The following is a 15,475-nucleotide window of genomic DNA, read 5'->3' on the forward strand; positions in this document are numbered from 1 at the left end:
ATCTTTGCTTATGTTTGTAGCTAAGGAGACAGATTAATGAGAAAAGGAACTTTTTTGTAAGCAAGAGGAATTATAGGTACATACTAAATAATAACTTTTACAAAATAAGAAATATTTGTAGGTAATATGCAAAATGGTACCATGTCCTTTAGTTAGTATTTGGTTGTAAGAGAAACTGGTCCAATTACAGGCTTAGTTACCCGTGATGGAGAAATGTGGCTCCTAGATTCAATTGGAACACTTGGCATTACTCAGGCTGTTTATAGCAAGCAGTTCATCTCAGAGGAATAGGCACAAACCATGGTTAAGCTGCTTGGTTTAATTTTTTAGCACTTGAAAAAAAAATGTACAGTAGTTTGAACACCCAGTCTTTGCAAACCTCCATTGAGGTCAAAGATTTCATTCATACGTACAAAATTAGTTTACAAATTTTTTGGCAACTTCATCTTAGTAACCCGTTTTATCCTATTGCCATTGTCCCAACCATTGAAAAAGTTTACAATAATTTACATAGAAATATTTTCAAAGTGCTTAAGAATAGTGATTGTTCTCTGGGATATTTACAGGTGGCCTATACAATGTATGTACAGGTGGTATACACTATAGCACAAGTTTCATCGCTGGAATATGGCTTTCTAGGGAAAGTGCATATTTGGCCAGAGGTGGCAATACTGTCTAGAAATTCAAGGGTTACAGATACTTGGTAACCACATCCAAAGCTGAAGTAGAATGTGGACAAGAATATTTACAAAAGTCATATAAAAATGGTCAAGTACACAAGCTTGATCCACGCAAAGAGATCTTGACAATCTTCCAGACAGGAGGAAGAGAGACTTCAGCTGCTGGCTTGGTTACCATTCCGAAGTGGGGCATTATTGGTTAAGACCTCAAAAGTTGAGACTTGTCTCAGAAGTCAAGCTAGATCATCATCTGTGCTTACAACTGATATCTGTGGAAAAAGAAAGAAGTTTGGAATGAACGATCACTCACTGGTGGTAACTCTAGTCTCTAAAATGGGCCTTGTTTTTGAGTTGGTCAAAGACCAAAGTTCTTAGTAGGAAAGTCAGGTACAAAATAGGATTGAAATGTAGCACTCAATGTATCTAACTTGAATTTGAATCCTATTCTGAAAATCTGAAATCCAGAATGCCCAAAATCTGGAATTTTCTAAGCACTGACCTGACACTGCAAATGGAAAATTCTACACCTGATGTCACTTGATAGGTTGCAGTCAAAATGAACACATACTTTTAAAAATACTGCACAAAGTTACTTTCAGGCTATGTGTACAGTTCAGATGTGGGTCTATCCCCAACATAATCTCATTATGTATGAGCAGATATTTTAAAATTTGAAAAAAAAAATCCACATTCAAATCAATTCTGGTCCCAAGTATTTTGCGTAAGGAATACTAAATTTATAGGTATTTGGTAGAGAGTGAAAATAGCGTGATTGATTCTTCCTTCTCTACGTAATGATCATAACACTTGGAGAACAATGTGAAAGACACATGTGCCATGAATTGACCACTACATGTTTCGCCAGAGAGCTCAGAGGGGAGTGCTCTGCACATTTTGTTCATCCTGTTCCCTGAGTGCCCATACTCATGTGGGTTGCACCTGAAGAACAAGGGAGTGGCTCTATTGCTGATGGGAAATGCTAGCTCTACTTGGTGGAGAGTATTTTGTAAGTAAGCTCTACTTGGTGGAATGGGGTATTTTGTAAGTAAACCATTTAGTATTTTTGGCTAAGTGAATCTTACCTAGTACCCTGACTTCAAGTCAATTCCCTTATACATAATCCATATGCATAAGAAGCTGATTTGCTTTTAGGTATTCAGTAGGCAAGGAGCTACTTGGTTTGTGCTACTATTTACATGTTATTTCTTTAACTAAAAATATCTCAAATAGTGATGACCTCAGGTTGACCTGCTTGCCATCCTGGTGGGTGACATGCTTACTAACTCACTGACTTACATTCTTACAGGCTAGTCTGTCTGATATCTGGTAGTGGATGAAGTGTTTGGTTGTTCCATTTTCCTAAGGCCCTTCCTAGCCTAGATAGTCAGAGCTCAAGTCTGTGGTCGCCTTTTCAAAAAGTCTCACTTTAAGCCTCGGTATAAAAAGATAGGAAGCTGACTTACTGCTGGGTACGTGTGTCCAACAGAAGCACTATGTCTACCAATGTCTATTGAGAGGTCCTCTTCAGTGGTCTTCAAGTACACAGGATTGTCAAAGTTCATGCTTTTCATGTTCTTGTGTTGCCAATTCCGCCACATCAAGTAGCCACCTACTGCTGCCATCACCAAGAGCACTGAAAAAGTCAGAGGGTAGCTAAATAAGGTCTAATTTCAGAACACTAGGAAAGGTAACGTTCAGGGGTCCATGATAACCAACACTGATGTTTTAGGGAGCTGGGACAACTCAAAGTTGGAATATGTATGAGACAGTGGTTTGAAATAAGTTCATCAGTGTGTTGTACAACTAAGCTAGTCACATCCATCCAGGCCAGTGTAGCGTCCTGGGCCCCACTCTCAGGAAGACTAAATTAAAATTGCAGAAGCTTCTAGAGAGCTATACAGAGGTCCTGGTATATTAGGTAATGTTGAAATCCAGTAATCTAAGACAAAGAGGCCATTTAAGCAAAATGCCTTAGCATTCATATGCATGATAAAGCTTTGTAGGACTTACAGAATATAAAATAAAAGTAGTTAATCTCTGAGAATCCTTAACTACTTTTAGTTCATTTTCTAGAAGTCCTAGCTCTCTTGAAGAAAACATTTGATCATTTGTGCCTCTCCTCTGCATGAAACAGTACACATATTTCAAAGGAGAAGAGAATAAAATTCTTATTAAAGGGACTTATTGTGAATGAGATTAAGCCAGGTTAACAACTCTAAAGTAGAAAGCAATAAACACCTTTTGTGAAATTGTTGAACATCAGCATTGCCTGTTACTGTGCTAAGGATACCAGAGAGGAGAAAATATGGACTCTTTGTGTACCAGGTAGGGAAGAGAGTGAGTGTAATTCAGTGTCACAAGTTCTATGACAGCATAAGAGGCCATGGGAAGAAGACTCTACAAAAACGAGAACTTTCCATTGGGTGTCTAAGATGTTCATCAGATCCCCAAGTGAAGGGAGTCTACTTACAGAGAGGAAGGATGGCCCAGGCAGCAGATGTTCCTTTTGGGGGAACACTGACCTCTGATACGGCTGTGGTCACATTGATCCCTACAGGAGAATAAAAGGAATCAGTTTATAAGGGTCTGAATTCAGACTTGGAAATTTACCCATTAAGTAGAGAGCCTCATATATTTGCAACCAAAGTCAATGTTTAGTAACTACTATAATGTATACCAAGAACAACTCTGACCCAGGAGTATTTCAGTCACAGGCTGGATGAGCCATTTCACCAACAGTTCTATAACAGAAGCCTTAATAAGTCAGGCGGATTTTATGCAGGTTCTAAGTGTTTGGAGTTTAAATACAGGTTACCAATCAGAGGCAGAACTAGTAGTTAAAGGCTGCAGTAATTATTTGCATTATGGATATAAAGAGTGTGGCTGTTAGTGGAGATTAACAGTTTGCAGGACTGAACCCAATACCTCCAGGAACTAGTCCACTCGTTGGTGGAATTTCTGTTGTGTTGGTATCTTTTGTCTCACTGTAAGCCACAGTAGTTGGAGTACCTGGATTATAAAAACCAAGAACCTGGTTAATGCCAAGGTTCCCAAGTGGCTAGCTGTTTAGTGTAGACGAGCCATGCGAGAGGTTATTGTAACACCAGGTGAAATAGATAAACCATTGCTGAACCAAGCTGCACAGTGTATGCGTCCAAATTGAGAGAAATAGCAGTCTTCATGCAAAAACAGAAGTACATGAAGCTTTGGGCAGAACACTTTGCATATGGAATTTGACAATTCAAAAAGAGGCACAGCCACACTTATCCCCTGTTAATAATACCCCAGGCTCCTAGAAGTTGCAAGACATGATCTCAAGATGCTCTAGTGTACCAGGCCTACCAGATGGTCCTACTTTCTCAATCAAGTCTTTCATGACCCAGAATTAAGCTAATAAAAGCCTCATCATACTCCTTGCTCACCACAAGCAAGTTTAATTTGTTACTTAAATCAAAAGTCAAGAACGGAAGATTAAAATGCAAGTTCAGTGTGAGTTTAAACTAGTGTCACCCACTGAGGCCAGAGATTTCTTATAACCATGACCTTACTTAAGAATAATTGCAGCGTGCCTTCTGTGGAGGAAAATATTAAGACATTATTTTACCTTCCAGTTGACTAGCTCAGTACTGTTACAGTGCTAACTGGTACGAATTGGTATGAGATACATTGACACCTAGTCACCTATAAATTCATCTAATGTTGAAATAGGTTACAAGTCAGTTCTGAAGTTCTGAGATGAACTCTGGCATGCAATAGTAGCAGGTATCTAATCTATTCTAAGAGTTAAGTAAAATGGAATTATTAAAATCTGGGCCAGTTTTTACAGACAGGGTCTTATATTGCCTTTTGTGTGTCCTGCTTGTGGTCAAAATGCAACAAGCCTTACTTTGGCACTCTCGCCCATTCTCTTCTAGGTTGTACCCATTGGGACAGGAACAGGTATACTTTGGAGAGTGATCATTAATCTGTGGTGCTGGCAGGCATAGGTATTCACATCCTCCATTCTCCATATCTTCTTCACACCAATTTTTACCTAGTCAGAAAAAAAAAAAATCCTTTAGAATAGGCATTCAAGTGCCTTCTCTCTCCATGGAGCTTAAGCTTGCTTACTCTGTCAGACCTTCAAGTAAGATCAGTATCAATGAATAATAAGTGTCAGGGCACAGGAAACATCCTCTAATGACACCAGATTCAAAGAGGATCCCTGGGTGCAGAATATGAGCTATATCTTCAACAGGCAGGTATTAGGAGGAAGCAAGGAAGGGAGATGAGGCTCTTATTATCTGCCTGTCTTGCAGTGCTGGGAATTGAACCTTGGCACTGAACATGCTAGGCATGTTCCCAAGCCCTGGTTGTCACTATTTGTCCATGTCAGGAGGAGACCAAGCATGTTCTCCTGGCTCTACCTTGACTTGCTCTTACAAGGTGGAAGGAAAGTTTGAGGATTTCATTTAGATAGATGAGCTGAGTATTCTGAGCAGGAGAAAATATGACCAGATGTGTTAGATCTGTACAATCCTATGTCACATGTGCCACAGGAGAAAGGTAGGTGTTAAAGGTTGAACTGCATCCCTCCCTAAAATTCTTATGTTGAAATCCTCACCCCCTAGTACCTCAGTAGGTGACCTTAGAGGCAGAGGTAACCAAGTTAAGATGAGGTCATCAGGTGGTCCCTCATCCAATAGGACTGTGTCCTTAGGAGAAGAAATTTAGACATAGGCATGTGAAGAGGGAAGATGATGGGAAGAGACACAGGGAGAAGATGGCCACCTACAAGCCAAGGAGTAAGGCCTGGGGCAGATCCCCCTCTCACAGCCCTCAAAAAGAACCAACCATGCTAGCATCTTGATGTTTGGACTTTTAGTCTCCAGAATCATAAGAAAATTAATTTATTCTTCAATACGCCCAATTTGGGGTACTTTATTAGAGAAACCCTAGAAACAGTAGGGGAAGTTTATGGCACAAAAGCTACTATGGAGACTGGTGCAACAGATTAGCAGGAAGAATTAGACACACAAGCTCTGATACTGATGGTTGAAAGAAAGATAAGGGGACATTCTGAAGCCATTTCCCTAACGGCAGAAGTAAGACGCCAAATAGCCACTGTGAGGTGTTTGAGGTAGAGTGCAGGAGGGCAAAATATTCATTTTATAGAAAATTGAGTTGCTCAAGATTTGCTGACTCCCAGAAGGTTCTGGGTCCTATGAAGGCCTTTGAAGTGACCACTAGGGACTTGCTTCTCCAGTTTACCTGATGGCTGCACAAGTTCATGATAGACAATGATGTCTTGAGCATCATTAAGGTTGTTGACTAGAGTAGCCAGCTCTGATCCAGTGAATTTATTGGCACCATAGACTGCTTCATTTTCCCCATCTATCCAGTAGACGCGATCCTGTAATAGAGCCCCAACAATCAACATGTACACCCAGGATTAACACAAGTCAATTATTTAAGGTCATCATTATTTACTGGCTATCTAATGGACTAAGGTTATTGAATAATTGGGACATTAGATGTAAAACTGTAAGAGAAGCAAGTTCAGGTTTCTTGAAGTGCTGTGAGGAATTAGTTTCTAATTTGTACCAGCTTTTAAATGAAAACAATTTTTCAAGCTGTCCTGTACTCTTCCTCCTTCCCCATCCCTGTTCTTTCTCATCAAAGTGCTACAGTGACTCAAAGGTGGAAACTCAAATGCAAAATGCATATCTTACCTCAAATATTGTTAGTGCAAGAGGATGAGCCAGGAACTCCAGAGACTTCAGTACGATCCTCCGGTCTTGGCCATTCAAGTCCACACTGGACAGCATATGCAACTTGGAATCGAGCCAATAGAGGCGGCTTTTTATAAGATCTAGGTAGAAAATTTGACGCCATGTGATACATAATTATTGCCCTCACAATTAAAATATCTGAGGAATCTAATATTCTACTTTCATGTTTCCTTCTCCAGCAGGGGTTCTTTTCTTAATGGTTCCCAAAAAGCTTATGAAGAAACATACAAAATCTGTATCTAAGATTCATTTGGGAAGACAAATGAAGACTCTCAAAGTAACTGACCAAAGAAATGTTACATGATAGAAAGTGTTAAAAAGAGGTTAGAATTTTGTAGTTCTTCCTTAATGGACCAGAAGAAAACTGTTACAATTTCATGATTCTAGAAATGTCAAGGCACCTATGCCCATCATATTCAGTAGAAGAATCTCCAAGAGCAAGATTCACTGAATTCATGTCATGTGTTAGGTCAAATGAACAGTGTTATGGAGCATATATTTTGTTAAGCCCACCATTCCATTTGTGTTGTTCAGTTACTCTTATCTAAATTCCCCACTATAGAAGGAACTAGAAGAGTCATCTGCTATAATCCAGACTTTACTATGGAGATAAGTAAAAATGCTATGAAGAGAGTTGAATTTTGTGGGTGAAGTGGAAGGACATACACACCAAGCGTAATTCCATTGGGCCACTGGATATCTGCAGTCACCAGTGGACGTCGGTCGAATCCATTCATCCCTGCTTTTTCTATTTTAGCTGGCTCACCCCAGTCTGACCAGTAAACAAAACTGGGAAGAAGAAAATCAGAAGTATGTCTCAGTGGTGGAGAAAGAATATAGTTGTAGCTTAAAATGAAAGTTTAGCAGAAAACTCTAGGTATTGAATCTCTAGAGATGAATAGTGACACTTAAGGATCTAATTTGTGTTCTGGGTAAATCAAATTTAACCCTAAGAACCTACAAGCTCATTCGTAACTATGTAAATTGGTATCACTCTGACATTTAAATTTCTGTTCAAAGTCAAGGCTATGTATTTCTTTATTAAACCCTGAATTCTCTCAGAGGAATAAAAGAAGAATGCCCTTAAGTTTTACAGTAGGGGCTGGCTGATTATATAATAATGATACTTCGTGAGGACTAATTGTGATTAGTCAACTTCCTAAGCTGCCTGTCTCAGTGACTTAGTGGCAATTTAGGGAAACCCTTTCACAATATGTTTCTAGAAAGGTGCCTGTTTTAACTGAACTTTAAAACAGCTTGCATTTTGCAAGTGTTGAGGGAACATGGTTTAAAATTCCAGCCCTTCATGCTAGTGTTTAAGTTCAATCACTTAGAACTAACTCAGCAAAGAATTAAGACAAAATAATAATAATAATGTGTGTAGAATCTGGATGGGCATAAAGGTTAAGTCATGGCTTTTGTTGTATTTAACAAACCAAACCAGAAGTATTGTTTCCCTAATGCCACCCAACAGTCAAATATACAGGTGCCAGAAGGGGAGGACCTGCCATATAGAGGGACCATCCCAAGGTTGTGCCACTGTGGCACATAGGACACCTTGAACTGGAAAATTCCCACTAAGAATTTCTGATTAATCTTGGGATATATGAGGAAAGTCCCTGATCTATGCAGCTAGCACCTAAAAGACTCTGTGATGGCAAACAGAATACGAACCCAGACAAAGGGTCGACCGCTATGGAGGCAGGCTCTCGCAAGTCGGAGTTAAACAGGAACTTCCTCTTGGTTCCGTCTAGGGTAGCTACTGAAATAGTCTTAGAAGCCGCATCAGTCCAGTAGATGGTCTTGTACACCCAATCAACAGCAATGGCTGCAGGATTATAGACATTGTCGATCATTTTAACATGTCTACCAACCTTGTCATCAATTGAGGCACTGAAACAGAATAGGTCACAAGAAATTTAAGAGTTTGACACCATTAGAGCCTGGAAAATGGGCTTTCTGTTTATAAAATGGTCAAGGACTTTATTCAGAAAGGACTCTAGTAACACCATAGCTTGCCATTCAAAATATTTAACCATGCTGTGTGCTGATGCTAAATTAGTAATTAGGTTTATCTAGTTACTGATACATATTCTATATATATACAAAAATTCTAAGTGAAGCTATTTGTTTCAGTAGCCATCATCTACATTTCCCACAAAGAATTTCATTAAGAAAAGGCTGCTACTATCATTTCTATTTATAGTAACGGTTCTCAATGAACCATAAAGAAAAGAGAGAAAATATGAGAAATTAAGATGTCATATGCTACAGTTTTACAGCTTTAGCCACCTTTTACCTCACAATGGTTAGTTTCTAATTAAGAACTGATAGTAATTTCATAGCTGAAGAATCAATGTTGGATTTAATATTCCCAGGTAATTAGATGCCAGATTGTAGATAGAGACAAGAGAAACCCCTCCAAACCTTCCCATAGGCCAAGTGACAGTGACTTGTGCCAAAAGCCCAGGAACAGAACTGAAAGTTACCTGAAGATGGCCTTTTGGCTGAGATCAGCCCAGAATAGTTTCTGAGCAGCAATGTCAGCATCGAGAGCCACAGTGTTTCTTAACTGTTCAACAAGTTGGATATATTCTTTTCTCTCCAAGCCAATCTTCCTGATGTCTCTTCTATTAGTGAAGATCAGACTTGGTTCTTTGCCTGAAAGACACAAATCAGGTGGACTTAGTTTTGCTGTAAGAGAACAAGGTCCTTCTAAGTCATCTCCTCCCAGCAGAGGAGCACTTGCAAAGCAAAGGTACTACTGAACACCTCAGTAGCCCCTGGTCCAGAGTTCCTGCCCTGGGGACCTGCTGGTGCTTCCTACTGATTCGGAAGGCGGTCCTAGGGTTAATTATTCCACAGGAGGTGGCTGATGAACAAGTTACTTATTTGAACTGCACTTAGTTTCAGAAGCAGAAAATAAGCAAATATGGTAAGAATTCATGGTACCATAGGCAAAATGAATGACCAAGGCAGATGTGTGAGGAGATGGTCTGCTATGTAACCTATCCAACTGCACTAGGAGTTTAGTAGCATTGCTCTCAAGTACTATTCAATTTTTGTATTTGGTGTGACTGTTGCAGTCACTGGCTGTACCTTTTATAAGCTCTTACTCATAAAGGTACCAGAGCAACACCAGTCCAAGTTCATTTACCTACTGCCTTGCACACGCCAGTGGCAAGATCCATTTGATAGCCACGACTACATTCACACTTGTAACCGCCTTTTAGGTTGATACAAATTTGACTGCAGATTCCCGGATTTTGGCATTCGTCAATATCTAGGAGGGAAATTAGAATTAGTCTTGCTGTTCCTATGCCTTACTAGATGTACTCTGCCCTTTCCCTTCTCCCCTGGGGGACTAGAATGTCTTCTTCAACTCACCTCCACAGGTTTTCCTATCTATCAGTTCAAACCCAGCTGCACAGTCACATTCGTAGCCTATTACTAGGTCTTTGCAGATATGGGAACATCCACCATTATTTACCAAGCATTCATTGACATCTGAAATAAAAATATAGCAAAGTCACTTGACAACTTATTCTCAATTGATATTTACCTTACACATATTTAAAATTCAGGTTTTTTGATAACTTGTTTAGTTGACCTGGGCAAACTCATGATTTTTCTAAGACTTAATTATTTGTTTTATAGATATGCATCTTAGGGTGGATGGGGGGAAATGGTAAACTCAATCTCACTGGCAAGTTACCAATTAAATAGTATTTAGTAAGGTTTCTCTATTGCCCATCAGTTATCCTTTCTTTCTTTCTTTTTTTTTTTTTGTGGTACTGGATTGAACTCAAGGGCACTTAACCACTGAGCAACATACCTCACCCTTTTTATTTATCTTTTTATATTTTGATAAAAGGTCCTGCTAAGTTGCTGAGGTTGACTTGAGCCTGCCTGAGCCTCCCAAGTCACTAGGATTACAGGTGTGTGCCACCATGCCTGACCAGTTATCTTTAAGGAGGTTAAACTATGAATTAGTTTGTCACTGCTTGGATTTTCACATCATAAAATTTAAATCTCAAGCCTAACAATTAAATTGTAGTTCATTAAAAGTTTAACTAGTCATCATACAGGATCCAAATAGCATTAGCTACTATGGATTGAATCAAACTGCCCACTCTGTCCTTGAGCAACCCCTAAACTTACGACATTCTTTCAGGGGCTCATCGCTCCAGTCTCTGCAGTCCTGCTCCTGGTTGCACACTTTGCTGATGTCTATGCATTCCCCACTTCTGCACTTGAATTTTCCAGGGCCCAAGCACTGATTGACTACAAGAAGAAACACAGAAGAGAGGATCTGAGCATTCCATTAGTGGATCTGAGGTGAACAATCCCTTGCCTAACCAACCCGAAAAGATCCTTACCATTTTTGCAGTTGACTTCATCAGAACCATCAACGCAGTCTCGGATGCCATTACACTGCCTGCTGCCATGGATACAGCCACCATCCTCACATTCAAACTGATCAGGTCGGCAGGTTCGAGAAGCTAACAAAGGAAGGGAACACCATGGCATGAAGCTGATCGAGCTGTCCCCCATTAATATAAGGAAGAAAACTGACCATGCACTGCAGATAAGAATGCTACTTACGACAGTTGACCTCATCGCTACCATCCTTGCAGTCAGGGTCCCCGTCACATCGCCATTTCTTGTGGATGCACTCGCCAGAGCCACATTGGATCTCGCTGGCCGGGCACTTGGTGTGTATCACAGGCTGGCGGCCACACTGCTCGAGAGACTCATCTGACTGGTCTGAGCAGTCTGCATCATCATCACATACCCAGCTAATGGGGATGCAGGAGGAGGTGCTACACTGGAACTCATGGGCACCGCAGGTGGGTGGGGCACAGTCCAGCTCATCGCTGCCATCATTGCAGTCATCCTGGCCATTGCACACAAAGTTCCTGGAGATGCAGCGGCCACTGGAGCAAGTGAACTCATCTGGGCTACATGTTATGTTGCCTGTTAAGAGAGAAGATGCCCCATTGAAAGTGCTTCAGTATTGCTCTTTGACAAGACTCTTGTCTGAAAAAAGCAACCATATTGATTTTGATCATTAATTTTAGCTTCCTAGCTTAACTTAAAAGCTGTAGCTGAGTTATACCAAGAAAAAGTTCTTAAAGTTTGAAGAAACAGTCTCACCACATTAAAAAAAATATTCAGGCATACTATGAATAAGTTAAGAACAGATATAAAGGACCAAGAAAATAATTTAAGACTAGAAATTAATTTGAGATGAGAACCACAATTGACTCTTACTCTTGTAAGAGATTTCATTATGAAAAGCAGAGATTGAATTTCACCTAAATCAGCATACTGCGTGTCAGGCCAGATTGCGTAGCATGCATTAGGCAAACAGGTAATGCAATACAGTAAGCATTAAGACATTATCACCAAAAAGAAGTAAGCCATATACCAGTATACATGGTTCCTTCTTTTTGGTCCTTTAAATGAGGATCAACAATAATAAATCTTAAACACTTTCAATTTTTAAAAGTCATTGCTAGGGCTAGAAGCACAATCTGGCACCGAGGAATGCTAATAATGATAAGCTAATCATATTAGCCAGTTTGTACTTTGACTTAAATTCCTGCCAAACAGATTAAGGTCACAATTTGGTGGTGACTGGAATGGAGACCACGACTCTCTTGGGAAGCAATATCTCAATTTGTGAGGGAAACACTTGGCAGCGCCAGGGCTTACCAGTGTATAAAGCTCTGAATTCTAGGATTGAACACTAAAACTCATTGGACTAGGTGCAGTGGTATTGACCTCAGGGGTGACTTCTACACACACGACTAGCATTTTCACTACAAGGGCCTGAACACTCCCTGGTGTAGTACTGCATCAGGAGGCCACGTTCATCAGACTCGGGAGCTGGAGGTTTTAGAGGCCCTATAAAAAGGACAGTAGGTTGAAAGAACACTCAAAGCAATGTTTGTTCAACCTAGAGATTTTCCCAGGGCCTCACCTGTAACATGTAGTATTTTATAGATTTTCCAAGAACTGAAACATGAAAGAATAGGAAACAAAAATAGCTTTCAGAGAAACTGTGACAGGAGATAAAGTTTGGGTGGAATTTTCTTCAGGTATATACTAGCAACAATGTTGATTCATGCTCCCCTGCTACCTTAACTTTGGGGAAGGTTATAACAGAATCTAACTTGAGGATAAGAAATGCTTGTACAATACTCAAGTAATTTATTCCAATAAGCCAATCTAGTTAAGACCTATGAATGTGTTTGCTAGCTTTATTCACCTTCCAGTTTTATTGAGCCAAAGTGAGGAAGGTCTATGAATTACTATAATAGAGACAAAAGCCCACACAATTGCTGCCTCCCTGAGCTACTGCTAAATATAACTGCCCCGAAGGACTTACCTTCTTATTTCTATTTGCCTAAAAGAAATACCACACAATGACTAGTTACCATGAGAACAGCTTTCAGAATTTTAGGGCAGTTATGAAGGACCAGTATTGAGCAGATAGTGAAGTCACTGAAAAGTGAGTCAATGTAAGTCTTCATGCTTAAGTCCACTTCCCTTGCCCACCCTTCTTTGAGGAAAAGGGTCTTTGGGATATGCTACTGCACACTGATCTTCTTACCACAGTTTTCTTCATCTTCTCCACTGTCACAATCATTTTCACCATCACATCTCCAGGACACTGGGATACACTGAGTAGAACGGGCGCCACAGCTGATTTCATTTATGCGGCATGTTCTCATATCTGTTGATGATATACAGTCTCAAAAGAGCCTCAAAACCGATCAGTGCAAAGCTGTTGCTCCTGCACTGCCTGGAAGTGTAACACCTGTACCTCGGTGGCCTGGCACACGGGGGAGATCCTTCGCCAGCTCCATTCCTTAGAAGCCATGCCAACCAACGCCACCTGGCAGTGCACCTGAGAACCTTGACCATGTCACTCCTACAAGGCTCCATGGCTTTTGTTTTACTTGGCACAGTTGGGCTGATTGACTGGGCTGCTCCCAGACCATATTTATCTCACAGATATGAAGTGGGCATACAGGTACTGTCACCTAACCCCACTTCACGAAAGGTCAGATGGGTCAATACCTAGGAAACCGTCATGGCCTAGGCTCCCTCACAGGCCTCCATCACAGCATCCATTTGATCTACATCTTGCAAAGCAGGAATATGCCCTAATTTTTTGTTTTACCAAACCTGAGGCTGAATTTTTGTAAAACCTATCCTGAACTCACAGGTTTTTAACTCACCGGCCTTAACTAACATCATAATTATTCCCCTTGCTTCAGCATAGAGTTTCAGCATAATTTTTTTAATCATCATATTCCAGACCTAAACTTTGTTCATGTTGATCCTTCTTTTTTCTGTGTCTGAAGACCTCTGCTGCCTTACAATGAATTTTAAAATTTATTTACATTGACATTCAAATTATTCCAGATCCCAAACCATCATCCTCTATGGTCTTAGACTTTCCCCTGCATATCTGCCTACAGAGATGTACATTTGAATGTCTATGGAGTTTCTTTAAGAACAAGCTATAAGATCCTTGCTTAGCAACTGTAAGTGACACGTTTGTTAAAAATCATGAAATCACCCTATTGCTAGTTATCTTTCCCCTTTAATAGCAGTTTTTCTCCCATAATATGAAAAGCAGTACATCTAAAAGTTTGGCCCACAGGGAACCCTCACATCTTGACTTAGCTTCCAGGACCAGAATACCATCTGCTCAGAGTCATTATTATCAAGCATTTGAAAATCTATGCACCTAGTCAAGGAGTTCTTAATCAAATCTGCTGGCTTCCATCTTAAGTGTTCAAGAGTGAAGCTACCCAAGAGAATGTCAGTCTTGTTAGACCAGGGAGAACATTCTTTACAGGAGACTGATCAACTGTTAATAACTTCAATGACCTTGGAGTCAATTGACCTAAACTTGAAGGCAGGCAAAGGAAAATGAATACCAAGTAGTAGATTTAGCATTTCTTAGAACTATGATATACAGAATATCTTGGAAAAGTTTAAATCTAAAGTCACACTCACGGCACTGTTCTGGGCTTTCATCAGAACCATCTTCACAGTCTGGATCCCCATCACACTGCCACCGGTTGGGAACACATTGGCCATTGTTGCACACAAAGTCAGATTCTGCACATGTCTTCTTCACTACAAAGATTATTCACGTGTTAAGTTGAAGTCATTCATCTTCATCTTAAAGACCAAATTACATTTTGGTATATTTTCTTTAAAAGTAAATCTGAGTTGAGGATATTTAATTACCAACATTGAGGACAACTTTGGAAGACTCACATATTTATATATATTTTTTCAGATGGTGTTCATTTGAGAAACTTGGAGGACACTAAATTCAAAGAAAGACAAAGTTTGCTCATTGTCTTTCAGCCCAGGAATACCTTACAATTAACTTCTTGCCTGTTTGTAATGTTGAGATATTTGCATTCTCTTCATGTATTTCTTCCAAGTCATAATAGTCTTGGTACAAGTCCATTTTCTTTTACTATAGCAGGATACCTGACACTAGGTAATTTGTAAAGGAAAGAAATTCATTTTGGTTGGAAGTTGGGCAGTCCAAGAACATGGTACCAGTATCTGCCTAGCTTCAGGTCAGGACCTTGTGATGTGTGCTATGACACAGATGAAAAATGGAAGGACAAGTGGATGTATGTGGTAGAGGCTGAATATGAGGGGTAGTCTTGTTTACAGAGGTCTGCTCTCTCAGTGACTCCCAGTCCAGGGAGAAAGGCTCTCTTTCCTCTTAATGACCTAATCACTTCTTAAATACCTCACCACATCTCAGCACCATTACACTGGAAATAAAATTTCAGCATTAGTTTTCAGAGGAATTTCACACCACAAATAAGGACAAGAGTCCTCACCAGACACTAGATCTGCCAGCACCTTGATCCTGGGCTTCTCAGCCTATAGAACTGAAATACATTTCTGTTGTTTAAGTCACCCAGGCTATGGTATTTTTCTTATACACTATGAACTAAGATACTGATCCAGGGT

General features: G+C 40.1%; 1 protein-coding gene across 8 annotated transcripts in view; it reads right to left on the reverse strand.

Annotated features, from left to right (window-relative positions):
- Nucleotides 1-299: 299 nt before the first annotated feature.
- The window catches only part of Vldlr (very low density lipoprotein receptor), a 32,488-nt gene continuing 17,312 nt past the window's right edge, over nucleotides 300-15,475 (reverse strand). For 3 of the 8 annotated variants that reach the window (XM_047524164.1, XM_047524163.1, XM_047524165.1), the window contains 18 exons: nucleotides 14,489-14,611; nucleotides 13,071-13,193; nucleotides 11,057-11,428; nucleotides 10,831-10,953; nucleotides 10,613-10,735; nucleotides 9,839-9,958; nucleotides 9,609-9,734; nucleotides 8,941-9,112; nucleotides 8,126-8,344; nucleotides 7,122-7,240; nucleotides 6,392-6,531; nucleotides 5,931-6,072; nucleotides 4,567-4,713; nucleotides 4,229-4,252; nucleotides 3,606-3,689; nucleotides 3,151-3,231; nucleotides 2,144-2,313; nucleotides 300-949 (listed from right to left, as the gene is read on the reverse strand). In XM_047524164.1, the coding sequence (XP_047380120.1) occupies nucleotides 914-949; nucleotides 2,144-2,313; nucleotides 3,151-3,231; nucleotides 3,606-3,689; nucleotides 4,229-4,252; nucleotides 4,567-4,713; nucleotides 5,931-6,072; nucleotides 6,392-6,531; nucleotides 7,122-7,240; nucleotides 8,126-8,344; nucleotides 8,941-9,112; nucleotides 9,609-9,734; nucleotides 9,839-9,958; nucleotides 10,613-10,735; nucleotides 10,831-10,953; nucleotides 11,057-11,428; nucleotides 13,071-13,193; nucleotides 14,489-14,611 (2,444 nt within the window). In that variant the 3' untranslated portion in view covers nucleotides 300-913. The remainder of the gene's footprint in view (nucleotides 950-2,143; nucleotides 2,314-3,150; nucleotides 3,232-3,605; nucleotides 3,690-4,228; nucleotides 4,253-4,566; nucleotides 4,714-5,930; nucleotides 6,073-6,391; nucleotides 6,532-7,121; nucleotides 7,241-8,125; nucleotides 8,345-8,940; nucleotides 9,113-9,608; nucleotides 9,735-9,838; nucleotides 9,959-10,612; nucleotides 10,736-10,830; nucleotides 10,954-11,056; nucleotides 11,429-13,070; nucleotides 13,194-14,488; nucleotides 14,612-15,475) is intronic. The other 5 variants (XM_047524168.1, XM_047524166.1, XM_047524169.1 and 2 more) reach the window with 5 other exon arrangements.

This window comes from Sciurus carolinensis, chromosome 14, assembly GCF_902686445.1.
Source record: "Sciurus carolinensis chromosome 14, mSciCar1.2, whole genome shotgun sequence".
Lineage (NCBI taxonomy): Eukaryota > Metazoa > Chordata > Mammalia > Rodentia > Sciuridae > Sciurus > Sciurus carolinensis.